The following is a 14,651-nucleotide window of genomic DNA, read 5'->3' as shown; positions in this document are numbered from 1 at the left end:
ATGTGGAGTCAGCTTCACCAGTTTGACTGTGGGTGCTGAGCCAGCAGTCCTGTAGATGGGCAGCATCGTCCTGCTACGTGTGTGGAGCACTGAGCCAGAGATTATGGGGGGGGGAGTGCTCCATTTAGGAGGATTTAGGTCATTACTGGAAATGTCATGTTAATGCTGTTGTTATTGAGCTGAAGTGTGTCAGCAGATGATCCTGTTCTCTTCTCAAACTTCAGTCTGGAGATTACAAACCCTTCGTAGCCTATCACACGGGCTTATTGTAGACAAATGCAGATGTGATGTCAGCACAAATAGATACAGCTGCGTTTGTTTTCAGGCTTCCTGTGCTCACATACACTGGATGCACTGAAGGATCCTGTGAATGCCCAGGAGCTGCTACGTTTCTGCACTTGCTGGAAGCAGAGCTGGTAAGTCTGTGATGATCTGACAAAGGAACTAATGCATTTGTTTGTCATTTGTTAACTGAGTCTTAAACTCCATCACTTATCTTTGTCCTTTATTGAACAAGTGAAAATGTCATCTGTTTGTTGAAGTGCAAAAGCAAATGAAACCCATCCTGTATGGTTTTTGGCTTTCTGTCAGTCAGTGAGGAGTCCAAGACTGTAACTGCAGTTTGTCTCCTCAGAGCATACACCCTGTACTATACCCTCACCCCGGGACGTTTAAAGTAGTTGTTCCAGCCCACGGTTCAGCTCAGGCCAGGACAGGGCAGGCACTGTTTGTGTGTACAGGAATAGCAGACGCAGATGGTGCCACAAAGCCCAGCAGTTTATTTGAAGCCCAGGCTCTACATAGTCATTACAGCGTGGTCTCATGGTAGCCTGCGTTTTTGTCTATATCTGCCACAAATGTGGCTACGCTTAGCTTTAAGTGTGCACATGCAGTGTCAGCCCAGAGTCCTCGGGAGCAGCTTGTTGTGAACGGGCCCCTGAAGATCCTGCTGGCTGAGCTGAAGTCAGTTTGATCACCCAGGTCACTGTGTGTGAAATATCACAATCATTTCATTGCTGTTGATCTCGTGCATATCCTGCATCTGACTGCTTCGCTAACAGCATCAAGACTCAGTCTTCAGTCATAAGATTTGAATGTCCCACATAACACGGTGAAAATCTGAATTCTCTGCACAGTTTCAATCCGAACTATAAATACACACAGCCTGTCGTATCGCTGCTCTTTATTCTACAAACTCTTTCTGTGAGACGATGAAGTCAGCAGGTTCCTGTGTCGCAGTCACAAAGACCAGGTTGTTTTCAGCGTGTAGTGCTAGTTAGTCCTAGTAACTGTTCCTCTGCCTCTGTACGCAGCGCGGCTCTTTTGTTTTGTTACGTTTCAGTTGTGATGACGTGGAGCAGACCTCTTCCTGTTTAGCTGCTCAATATAAACGGTTCTATAACAGCCACCAACATGGCATAGCTGCACTGAAGCCTGAACAGCAGTAGGCTAGCATTACGTTGAGCTATTTATTTTATATGTACTTTGGAAATGATCGTGCACAGTGCTTTTTGATTGGTTGGTGCTGTACATCGTAAAACTCTGAGCTCTTTACCCTCCAGGCTCTGTTTGGTGCACTGTTACCATGTGAAGCATCAGAGAGCACAGACGTGTGCGGCAGGAATGACTGACGAGCTCGATGACTCAGGAAAAACAAACATTATCTGTGTGTGTATTAAAGTCTGTATCACACTGTTTCTGTCTCGTGCTGCAGACCCACACCAGACGTGTCCTGTCAGTGATGACATCCACCCTGGTTCACATCTCCGCCACACTGTCTCTGCACTGCTCTCTCTGAGAGATGGGTTCGGGGCAGCCGTCCCAGACTGGTTCCTGCTCCTACACTGATCATTGGAAGCATCAGAGTGGCGCCTGGTGAAGGACAAGGGGAGATGCCAGGATGCCTATCACTCAGGACAACGCCATAAGCATTCTGTCACTGCTGGAGGATTGGCGTGGGGCTCACAGCACGAGGTCACAGCAGGATGATGATCTAAGTCAGGACAGCTCCTCTGGTTACACGGTACTGACCAGTCTCTCCACATAAGATAATGCTGCATGCTCTCATTGATGTTACCTGATTCCACCTTAAATCCCAACCTCTGAGTGGGAGGACATGCATCACACCAAGAAGTCAGACAGGCAGGATGCAAACCTGTTAAAGACATGGCCTGACAGCAGATGAGGGAAAGACAACGATACACAGAAAAGTCGTTCACTGCTCTGTGGTGACCCTGGGCTGGGCAGAGCAATCAGAGAGCTCGGAGACAAATACTCACGGGGAGTAAAACATGCACAATTCATTTAATTATTAAAATGTCATTCAGATGAATTCAGTTTGATTTATACAGCACCGAATCACAGCAACAGTCGCACTGTAACTACAGGGGTCCAACAAAGAATGGCCACGCATCATACTGATGTCTTCGGAAATTTATTTCTCTCTCTCTCTCACTCTTATTGTCTTCAGACACCGTGAAAACTGAAGAAACACAAAGTTTACAACATAAATGTTTTGAGCTTTTCAGTCTCTCATATCAGTGTCCATAAACAGTCTTGTGCAAGCAGAACAGAGAAAATGCACAATAATGGATATCACAAAAATGTCCTCTCATTACCACTGTAGAACACGTATGCAACATTATACAAACAATATACATGAAACCATACCGTGTGCGCCTCTTGGACCACATGCAGAATAACATTAACGCTGAGGCTGTAGATGCATCTGTAGCCACGTATCCATGCTAGCTCCACAATGCCGTGGTTGTGCTCTCAACCAAACTCTGGTCATGTGACAATTACAAACTTTACCTCATACAAACTTTACAGCACTTTACATATTTAACGAACCCATATTTTGTAATCACATATTTTAGACATGTTTTTTAATTAATGTTACACTTTTATCATCTTATCTTATAAATAAATGAACTAAATTAAGCATGAATCTATCACAGAAACACAAAATAACCAACTTTATTTTAACTGTCTCAGGGACAGTTACACTCCCACCAAATTACTATGATTTATGAAATCTGTAAATAATTTGGATAAATCTAGGAATTTACAGAACCAAACAGTACTTAATTGTGACAAACTTGCAAGTCAATCCTAATACTTTAACCACCCCATACACAGTTTTAAAGAAGTTCCACTGGAACATTCTAGTTACTTTCTATTAGGACCACTAATTTATGTATAGGGCGTTCAAGAGTGGATGGTTTATTGAGCCTTTCACCCTCTTTCAATAGTTTTCTATTTCCTAGTTGTATTCTGGCTTTCCGAACCAGACCATCTTCATCTTTGCAAACATCCAGTACTCTCCCAAGCTTCCATTCACTGCGAGGGATTCCTTCGTCTTTCACAATGACAATGTCGCCTATTCTAACATTCCGTCTTGGAGAGTGCCAGCGTTGTCTTAGTGTGATGTTTGAGAGGTACTCATTCCTCCATCTACTCCAGAATTGCTCTGCCAAATATTGAACTCTGCGCCACCTTTTCCTGGCATACAGATCTTCTGGCACAAACTTTCCAGGTGGAGGCAGTGGTACAGAGGTTTTCATGGTGAGTAAATGGTTTGGGGTGAGTGGCTCTAAGGCTTTGGGATCACTGATGGTGTCGGTGGTGAGAGGACGGCTATTAACAATTGCCATGGCTTCATAGAAGAATGTTCTCAAAGAAGCATCATCTAATCTTCCAGCACTCTGTGAAAGGACCTTGGTTAAGACACCCCTGACTGTCCTTATCTGCCGTTCCCAAACACCTCCCATGTGACTGGCGTCAGGCACATTCATGACAAAGTCACACTGTTTCCTGGCCAGGTAAGCAGACAGTCTGTCCTTATCTACTTCCTTTAAGGCCTCTGTCAGTTCATTTTTTGCCCCAACAAAGTTTGTTCCTTGATCAGATCTGATTTGTCTGATGGCTCCACGAATAGCTATAAAACACCGCAAAGCATTTATGAAGGCATCTGTCGTGAGATCTTCCAACATTTCTATGTGGACTGATCTAGAGGACAAACAAGAGAATATAAGACCGTACCTCTTATAGTCCTTGCGGTTTTGCTTTGTATGGAAAGCTCCAAAGCAATCCATCCCGCAATAGGAAAATGGTGGTGAGGGGTCAACACGAGCGGCCGGTAAATCAGCCATCCTTTGTGTTTCTGTTGGCCTGCGAGCTCTCCTGCATGTAACACATTGCTTAATGTGATTAGCCACAACTTTGCTCCCACCAACAACCCAGAAACCATTTGCTCTCAGCTCATTAAGTGTCTGTCCTCTGCCTTGATGTTGGGTTTTCTCATGGCACTGATCTAAAATCAGGTGTGTAATTATGCCATGTTTGGGTAGGATTATTGGATGCCTCATGTCAAGCGGTAAGGAAGCCTTCCTCAACCGTCCTCCTACCCTGAGAACACCGTCTTGCAATATTGGGTCAAGTTGGAACAAAGGATGGCTCTGTGGTAATTTACCATGGTTCAGTGCTTGGATTTCCTCTTTGAAAGCATCTTCTTGTGCTAATTTTATAAGCACATGACTTGCTTTTCTCCTGTCTTCCACATTTATACCCTTTGTTGCATTGGCTCTTTTGGCTAGTTGCTGGATCCTGGCAACTACATTTACTGCTGTATGCCATTTTGAGAACCTTACATAATCGTCCTTAAATTTGGGATTTTTCTCAAACTTCCCTTTCAGGTGCTTAAGTCGCACCAGAGCCAGACGCTTATTTTCTGGCAGCTGAGGGCGTGCCTTAAAGGGAAGTGGCATCTCTAGGTGCCCATCAGCATTCTGGTGTATTTTCTCATTTAGCAGTTGCATGAACTGTATGTCATCTTGTGATATGCTCCTTTCTCCAGGAGCTGTGTCTTTGAAGTCTGACTCAAGCACTCTGATGATGGTGGCTGGTGTCAAGGGTGGAAGTTCCTTAACAGATAAGCGATGGCACAGGCCTGTCACTTCTGCTGATGTTGCCATTTTTTGTGAACTGCCAACAATGCTCCAGCCCAGGTCTGTCTTGATTGCATATGGCTCTTCGTCACCTCCCGCGATTACTTGCCGTGGTGCCAGTGCTCTAGGACAGTCGTAGCCTATTAACAGCCCGACCTTGCAATCCATTAACTCAGGCATCTCCTGTGCTATTCTGATTAGATGTTCCCATCTTTTGGCAGTTTCAGAGGTGGGAATGTGTGAACGTTCAAGTGGGATGAAGTCTCTGGTATAGGCAAGTGGCAAGTTGATAAAGCTTTTGGAGGAAAACCCTCTAACTCTGAGCCCACTAACTCTTTCGCTCTGAACAATGGAATCTCTTCCCATCATAGTGGTTAGCTTTAACTTCACTGGCTCTAAACTCATCCCCATCTCCTCACATACCCCTTGATCTACAAAAGTGTTGCTACTCTGTGTATCTAATAGAGCATACACTAAGGTCTCTCTCTCTGGAGTGGTGGTTGAAGAAACCCACACAGGCACGATCATGGATGTGCTCCCACCATCTCCTCTGTCCATGCAACAAGAAAGTGCAGATATGTTTTCTTCTGCCTGCATTCTATGTGATGTGTTCACTGGAGTCTTTGGACGGTCTTCGTGGAGAGCTGTTGGATGATGTTTTTTACAAACCCCACAAGTCGCCTTGCGCTTACAGTCTTTTGAATTGTGTCCTCTTCTGAGACAACCAAAGCACAGGTTATTGTCAAGTATGAACTTTCTTTTGTTCTCCACGGACATTTTAGCAAAGGTCTGGCATTTGTGAATAGAATGGCTTTCTCCACAGCAGATACATGTGACTGAGTTTGATGGCAAAGCATTTGCTTTTCTTTCTTTATCAGGCTCATTTGAATTGTTCTCCACTCCGCTGTATCCTGTGGTTGTTCTCTCTGATGCTTTCACATTTGTGATGTATGCATTAGCCTTTGGACGCTTTATGTCTCTAGCTGACCTTTCTTCAGTGTGTTTCAAGGCATGAAATGATGTTACAGGATTGCATGCAACTTCCGCTTCTTGTGCAACAAAATCAGCAAATTGTTTGAAGCTTGGATATTCTTCTTTTTGCTGTAACTGCACTGTGACGCGACGATTCCAACGAGAAGTCACCCAGTCAGGAAGTTTTTGGAGCAATTTTTGATTCTCTTCACAGTCATTTAACACCTGCAGTTCTTTGATGTATGGCATAGCATTGCTGCAGGCTGTCAGAAAATCACTGAATTGTCTCAGTTTAAGCGACTCTCTTGAACCAATCTTTGGCCAGTTGTTCAGTTTTTCCCTAAATGCACGCTGAATTATAAAGGGGTGGCCATACCGAGCATTCAAAGCTTCCCAAGCTTGGTCATATGCTTCGTCATCCTTTCTGTAAAAGCTTCCCTCCAATACAGACCGTGCTTCTCCACTGATGTATTTGCGTAGGTAGAACAACCTGTCAGCTGGATTTGTGCATCGCCGCTCTATCAAAGCTTTGAAACTAGTGCTCCACTCTAAGAACTTAAGTGGGTCCCCTGAGAAGACTGGGGGCTCAGGTGCAGGAAGTCTGGTGAGGACCATTGTGTCATGCAAGGCTTGCATTAACAATGACTCATTGTTATTATTGTTTGGTTGTTTATTGTTATTATTCTTGTAGGTTTGCTCTGGTATGATTTCTTCAGGAGCTAATGGAGGACAACTGACTACCGCACTGTGTGCGCTTTTGTCTTCTCCACAGGCTTCACTTGAATCTGCTTGAGAATAAGCCTTTAGCTTTGCAGTTATTACCTGAAGATCTCGCTGATTTTCTAGTCTTTTAAGCTCTTGCCTTTGTGTAGCAATAGCCTCCTCCATCTCTATCTCAGCCTGCTTCGCGGCAAGCTGTGCAGCGCACTCTGCCTTTTTTACATTGATGCTTTGCTGCTCCGATAGACAGCTTGAGCGGCAGCTACGTACAGAAGGTCGGGAGATTGTAGTCCCAAATATTGACTGAGCATATTCTCTGTCTAGCACCATGTGAAGTCTCGCATTTTCTGCCTTAGCATCAAACTCTTCTTGCCCCACTTCACTCATACGTACTTTAAGTATTCTCATCAAGTCCGCTGTTACTGCTGTGCAGGAATCAATTTTTCTTCTAGTCTCAGTAGAAGGGGCTGACTGCGATCTCATATCTTCGTATGTATTTTTCACTTGTGACTCTAGCCCTTCGACAGTATCCATCATGTCAGCTAATTCCTGGTCAGAGCACTCATCTTTAAGTTTGGAACGTGTAGCTTTAACTTGTTCTTTCCAGCTTTCATATAGTTTGATAAATTTACTCTCCTTCTGAGAGAACTCTTGTTGCTTGAGTTCTAGCATTTTGGGCGTTAACTTTCGCTCCCTTGAGGATTTCCTGGGCTCTAGTCTTGAAGTATTAGAGGCAGGCTTTTTCAACATTATCTGCTGGATTTCTATTTTAGCATGAATAGCACCTATGAGTAACTCCAATTTCTCCCTTTCAACATCATCAGTCTGTAATTTCAATTGTTCATTCAATCTACTTAGCTCTTCCTTAAGGGAATCAATTTGTTCTCTGCATTCTTCAACTTGTGATTTTTCTGTGTTTACTGACATTGTACATGTTTCAGCAAACCTGCTGCATAAACAAGTTGTTGCTATATGTACATGCGATCCTGGCAAATATACAATTCTCAGTACAATCTGATTCTTGCAACAATTTGCTTAACTACACCCCTTGTTATTCTACTTTTAAGTTGAACTCTTAAACATTTTTAGAACACTTTAAACAACACCACTTGTAAAATAAAAGGGAACACTTTGGCTATAATGACAGGTTGGTTACCTTTAACTCAGTACCTTTCTTAAACAAAATAAATTATTATTTTAATAGACCTCTCCAAACTCCAAACCTCTCCATGAAGTTGTGGATATATCACAGCCCAACCTGGCGCTGACTGAAGAGCCGTTATCTTTTCCTTGAAGACCGCCAGGGATTTTACAGTTCTTGCTGTGTGCAGCGGCAGAGATTTGCAGAGCTGTAGTTTATGATGGTCAATGTCGCCCTCTATTGGTGAAGTCGTGGTCGTTGCCGTCCAAAGCGCCAATAATGGTGTTTCCTCTTTTTAAGTTTGCAAGCCTCTTTTCCGCTGTGTTCTCGAACCACACACACTGCGCTGTCAAGAACGTTTCTTCTTTTCTTATTCTGGAACATGCATTGCTTCTAACGTCGAACTTCCAGCCACGTTGGCGGTACGTTTTCACTGTAACTACAGGGGTCCAACAAAGAATGGCCACGCATCATACTGATGTCTTCGGAAATTTATTTCTCTCTCTCTCTCTCTTATTGTCTTCAGACACCGTGAAAACTGAAGAAACACAAAGTTTACAACATAAATGTTTTGAGCTTTTCAGTCTCTCATATCAGTGTCCATAAACAGTCTTGTGCAAGCAGAACAGAGAAAATGCACAATAATGGATATCACAAAAATGTCCTCTCATTACCACTGTAGAACACGTATGCAACATTATACAAACAATATACATGAAACCATACCGTGTGCGCCTCTTGGACCACATGCAGAATAACATTAACGCTGAGGCTGTAGATGCATCTGTAGCCACGTATCCATGCTAGCTCCACAATGCCGTGGTTGTGCTCTCAACCAAACTCTGGTCATGTGACAATTACAAACTTTACCTCATACAAACTTTACAGCACTTTACATATTTAACGAACCCATATTTTGTAATCACATATTTTAGACATGTTTTTTAATTAATGTTACACTTTTATCATCTTATCTTATAAATAAATGAACTAAATTAAGCATGAATCTATCACAGAAACACAAAATAACCAACTTTATTTTAACTGTCTCAGGGACAGTTACACGCACTGACAGAAAAACAACAGTGTGTCTACATTACAAACAAACAAGACTAACGATGACACATTTCCCACCACAACCTCATTAATGCCCAGACAACTCAACATTGTGCGCTTTGTTCTGGCTGCACAAGCGTCGTTTTTTCCATTTTTACTGAACAAAGTTTGATGGTTTTGTAGTTTCACCTACCAAGTGAAAGATCCCTGGTTTGATCCCAGGAGGACGCACGGCTCCGTACGGTTGCTTCTAGAAGCAACATCTGCTTTCATTTGGTGTAATAAAAACAAAACCAACGTCTTTTTCTACCAAAAGGTGGAGTGAGACTTCATGACGTGCTCCTACGTGAGCATGCCCTCCACTTCAGTGCACACCATCAGAGGACTGTTGAGTCGTGTGTCTCTCCCAGCTGCTGTTTGTTTTTGTCTGTTACAGTGAAGCTGTTGGTGATAGCACATGCTAGCACATACTAGCACATTCAATGTAATATTTGAAATAAGACCAACAGAAATGAATAAACAAACAGATAAAGGATTCCCATAAACAAGAGGAGCCAGTAGATCAGGGGGTCAAACTGAAACGAGCGGAGAGCCGCTGCTGGCGCTGTCGTCTCACACGTTAGTGTTCAGCTAGGACAAAACAAACAAACAAATATTTCCTAAAATGTTTCGTTTGTTTTTTAAATTTCAAATCTTGTATCAGACAAAACTGCAAACTTAGCTGAAGCCTTCCAAACACACTGGTCCTCTGTGTGCGCGCACGTTGTGTTTGTATAGAACAGAATAAATAAGTGCACACAGTGTGCGACTGTCACCGACAGCCTCAGCAGGTTTGTGCTCTCTGCTCGTGTCGTCTTCATAGTCAGTCATGTTGTGCTTTTGATTTTCCTCCCTAACAAACAGTCACTTCAAAGACAAACTGCATTATGTTTCTCCACATCAGTGTACGGGCCGCAAGTGGCCCGGGGGCCGCGAGTTTGACACCCCTGATCGAGATACTGTATAGCTGTTCTTGCAGGAGCAAAGCGTGCTCCGTGCATTCACATCACAGTTCTGAAGCTGCTGACAGGACAAGATTAAAAAAGAAAGAAGGAAAAATTAAAAGTGGCCTGTGAGGAACAGAATTAATGTGTATTTGTTGAAAACTAACGTCTGTTTCCTGATTGGTGACTCTTCTTCTCTCTGCAGCGGCTGGATCCTGACTCCTACCAGAACGGGGATGGGGAGAGTGTGTGCAGCACTGTTAGTGGCGGAGGACATGTGGAGGACACGTCCCTCTGTCTGGCTGCTATTCAGAAGTTGGTGGAGTACATTCATTTCAACTTCATGGAGGGGGACACAGCTCCATCAGCCAGCCGGGCCTCATACAGTGAGGCGTTAGATGTTGAGCTTCATACGGTTTCCCTCAGTAAGGATGAGGGGGATGCTGCGGACTTCGGCCTTAGCTTTGGAAACATCCCTATTTTTGGAGACCCAAAGGGAAGAAAGAAGGGAGGCCCGAGGAGCAGGAGGGATCAGAGCCCCATCATGGATGTGGGCTGCATCTGGGTGACGGAGGTGAGGAAGAGGAGCCCAGCAGCTCGTTGTGGTGGGATCAAACTGAGAGATGAACTGCTGTCACTGAATGGGCAGCTAATGGTGGGAGTAGATGTCAGTGGAGCCAGGTAAGATTAATAAAACCTGATATATGAGTGAAGATCTGTGAAAAGTAAATAACACTCATTACCTCCACAGCAAATACACTGAAGACACAGGCAGCAGCCAGGCATTGATAACCATCATTCATCATTATGATCATTCCAATCCTATCCAATTTTATTTATAAAGCACTTTAAAATACCCAGCACAGGAACAAAGTGCTGTACAGAAAGTAAGTTAAAACAATAGAATAACAGAAAACAGCAAAATAAATAAATAAAACACATAAAACATAAAATTGGATTATGATCATTAACAAGTGTGAGCAGCTCTGTCAGAGCAGACGTTTTGACAGTTTGCTGCAATGCCACAGTCTGACCCAACAGAGTGATCAGAGCTCCAAGCACAGTGGCACAAGGCTCATGATTTGGACTGGGGCAGCTTGAAGTCCTCTCTATACCCAAGTGCTCTACAGTGATGAAGAGAGTGTGAGCACATATATATATATATATATATACCGTATTTCCCGGACTACAAAGCGCACCTGAATATTAGCCGCACAAGCTAAAATCAGGGGAAAATCCTGTTTTGTACATACATTAGCCGCACCTGACCAAAAGCCGCAGGTGTTTCAATGTTGACTCATCATATGTAAGAGAATATGCACAAAGGGAATTGTCAGGAAAGAGATGGCTGTTTGGAGACACACCCCTTTTATTAATATTTTGAAAAACAAGTTATGGGTACATATTTGCACATGTGCTGTGCTTCATAAATGAGTAACAAATGTATTACATAACAATAACCTACAGCACACCAGAAAAATAGATTCGGACTACCTTTTAGGCTCAGGTGCAGTGACACGGCTTTAACAAGAAGAAAAGTCAGTCATTCACCACCATCTTCCTGCGCTCTAAAACCACCAAAGTCCTCTTCTCCAGTGTCGGATACGAACAGGATCAGGATGGCTTCGTCATCCACTCTCAGCTTCTTTCCTTCGTTGTCACTTTCAAAACCAAAGAAATCCTCATTGTCATTGTCAGTGTCGGAGTCGAACACCCTCTGAAGGGCCGTGGCGGTGTCCTCCTCTTCATCATGCAGCAGTCCAGCCCTTCGAAATCCGTTGGTGATCGTGGATGTTTTCACACTTTTCCACGCTGTCAGAATCCACCGGTGGAGTTGAGCACAACTTGCTTTTCGCAAGTTTATCGCCGCTCGTCATCCACGACTCCCGCTGAACGCGTAGCGCTACTTTGAAGTTTGTTTTTCGCGCTACTTGTACGGCACTATGTTGCCTGGCGGATGGACATGTGACCAACATACCACTCTTGAACCCCGATCCTTCCGCCAGGCAACGTAGTGCCGTACAACAGCGGAACAAACAAAACAAATCGTCTTACGATATCACAAAAATCATGGACAATCTATAGAAAAGCCGCACCTGACTAAAAGCCGCAGGGTTCAAAGCTTGTGCAAAAAGTAGCGGCTTATAGCCCGACAATTACGGTATATAAAAAAAAAACACCCAGCACGCCCCTGCGGGCGGTTTATCCTTCAAGCTCGGGTCCTCTACCAGAGGCCTGGGAGCTTGAGGGTCCTGCGCAGTATCTTAGCTGTTCCCAGGACTGCGCTCTTCTGGACAGAGATCTCCGATGTTATTCCCGGGATCTGCTGGAGCCACTCGCCTAGCTTGGGAGTCACCGCACCTAGTGCTCCGATTACCACGGGGACCACCGTTACCTTCACCCTCCACATCCTCTCGAGCTCTTCTCTGAGCCCTTGGTATTTCTCCAGCTTCTCGTGTTCCTTCTTCCTGATATTGCTGTCATTCGGAACTGCTACATCGATCACTACGGCCGTCTTCTTCTGTTTGTCTACCACCACTATGTCCGGTTGGTTAGCCACCACCATTTTGTCCGTCTGTATCTGGAAGTCCCACAGGATCTTAGCTCGGTCATTCTCCACCACCCTTGGGGGCATCTCCCATTTTGACCTCGGGACTTCCAGGTTATACTCGGCACAGATGTTCCTGTACACTATGCCGGCCACTTGGTTATGGCGTTCCATGTATGCCTTGCCTGCTAGCATCTTGCACCCTGCTGTTATGTGCTGGATTGTCTCTGGGGCATCTTTACACAGCCTGCACCTGGGGTCTTGCCTGGTGTGATAGACCCCAGCCTCTATGGATCTTGTGCTCAGAGCTTGTTCTTGTGCTGCCATGATTAGTGCCTCTGTGCTGTCTTTCAGTCCAGCTTTGTCCAGCCACTGGTAGGATTTCTGGATATCAGCCACCTCCTCTACCGTGCAGGGGCCTGTCCTTCCATGATGGTTCCTCGTCTCCCTCCTCTTTCTTGGGTTTCTGCTGCCTGAGGTATTCACTGAGCACTCGGTCAGTTGGGGCCATCTTCCCAATGTATTCTTGGATGTTTGTTGTCTCATCCTGGACTGTGGTGCTGACACTCACCAGTCCCCGGCCCCCTTCCTTCCGCTTAGCGTACAGCCTCAGGGTGCTGGACTTGGGGTGAAACCCTCCATGCATGGTAAGGAGCTTTCTTGTCTTTATGTCAGTGGCTTCTATCTCCTCCTTTGGCCAGCCTATTACCCCAGCAGGGTACCTGATCACGGGTAGGGCGTACGTGTTGATGGCCCGGATCTTGTTCTTACCATTCAGCTGACTCCTCAGGACTTGCCTGACCCTCTGCAGGTACTTGGTGGTTGCAGCTTTTCTAGCGGCCTCTTCATGGTTCCCATTCGCCTGCGGGATCCCCAAGTACTTGTAACTGTCCTCTATGTCTGCAATGTTGCCTTCTGGTAGTTCAATCCCCTCAGTTCTGACTACCTTCCCTCTCTTTGTTACCATCCGGCTACACTTCTCCAGTCCGAACGACATTCCAATGTCATTGCTGTATAGCCTGGTAGTGTGGATCAGTGAATCGATGTCTCGTTCACTCTTGGCATACAGCTTGATGTCATCCATGTACAGGAGGTGGCTGACAACTGCTCCGTTCCGTAGTCGGTATCCGTAGCCAGTCTTGTTAATGATCTCACTGAGGGGGTTCAGGCCTATGCAGAACAGCAGTGGGGACAGAGCATCTCCTTGGTAGATCCCGCACTTGATGGTGACTTGTGCTATGGGCTTGGAGTTGGCCTCTAGTGTTGTACGCCACATCCCCATTGAGTTCCTGATGAAGGCTCTTAGGGTCCCATTGATCTTGTACAATTCTAGGCATTCCAGTATCCAGCTGTGGGGCATTGAGTCATAGGCCTTCTTGTAATCAATCCAGGCAGTGCACAGGTTGGTCAGTCTGGTCTTGCAGTCTCGGCTGATTGTTCTGTCTACCAGTAGCTGGTGTTTTGCGCCTCTGGTATTCTTGCCAATTCCTTTCTGTGTCCCGCTCATGTATTGACCCATGTGCCTGTTCATCTTAGCCGATATGATGCCTGACAGGAGCTTCCATGTAGTACTGAGGCAGGTTATTGGTCGGTAGTTGGAGGGGACCGGTCCCTTCTTGGGGTCCTTGGGGATCAGGACCGTCCGGCCTTCAGTTAGCCATTCCGGGTGTCTCTCGTTAACTAGCAGCTGGTTCATTTGTGCTGCCAGACGCTCGTGGAGTGCAGTCAGCTTCTTCAGCCAGTAGGCGTGAACCATGTCGGGCCCTGGTGCTGTCCAACTCTTCATACTGGAGACCCTTTCTTGGATATCTGCCACTGTGATGGTTACTGGACCCTGTTCAGGGAGGTCGCTGTGGTCTGCCCTTAGATCCTCTAGCCACTGAGCATTGCCGTTATAGGTTGCATCCTTCTCCCATATGCTCTTCCAGTATTGCTCCGTCTCCAGCCTTGGTGGTGCTGTTCTCTTATTGTTCCCTTGCCACTGAGAGTACACCTTTGCTGGTTCTGTGGAGAACAGCTGGTTTATTCTCCTGCCTCAAGCGGCTGGCCAAGGCTGTGAGTCTTTGCTTGGCAGTTTCCAAGGCCTCAGGTATGGACAGCTTGCTGTATTTCTTAGGCATCTTATTTGTCTTACCTTTCTGCAACTCCGTTAGTTGGCTAACCTCCCTCCGTGCTACTTTGATCTTACCCTCTAGCCTCCTTCTCCATGGAGGGTACTGCCCCTTGTCGCTGTTCAACTTGTAGCCAAGCATCTCACTGATCACTGCTGCCGTATTGTAGAT

The 14,651-nt window shown here is 45.3% G+C and overlaps 1 protein-coding gene across 1 annotated transcript in view; it reads left to right on the top strand.

The window, feature by feature from the left end:
• The window catches only part of pdzd2 (PDZ domain containing 2), a 101,176-nt gene that overhangs the window by 30,630 nt on the left and 55,895 nt on the right, over positions 1–14,651 (top strand). Inside the window, exons 2-4 of the mRNA XM_085367010.1 lie at positions 326–416; positions 1,715–2,023; positions 10,027–10,502. Of these exons, the coding sequence (XP_085223136.1) occupies positions 1,901–2,023; positions 10,027–10,502 (599 nt within the window). The 5' untranslated portion in view covers positions 326–416; positions 1,715–1,900. The remainder of the gene's footprint in view (positions 1–325; positions 417–1,714; positions 2,024–10,026; positions 10,503–14,651) is intronic.

This window comes from Diplotaxodon limnothrissa, linkage group LG12 (assembly GCF_057381915.1).
Source record: "Diplotaxodon limnothrissa isolate DT_005_m linkage group LG12, D_limnothrissa_male_GT1.1, whole genome shotgun sequence".
Taxonomy (NCBI): Eukaryota; Metazoa; Chordata; class Actinopteri; order Cichliformes; family Cichlidae; genus Diplotaxodon; species Diplotaxodon limnothrissa.
This window is presented reverse-complemented; position numbering and strand designations above follow the sequence as displayed.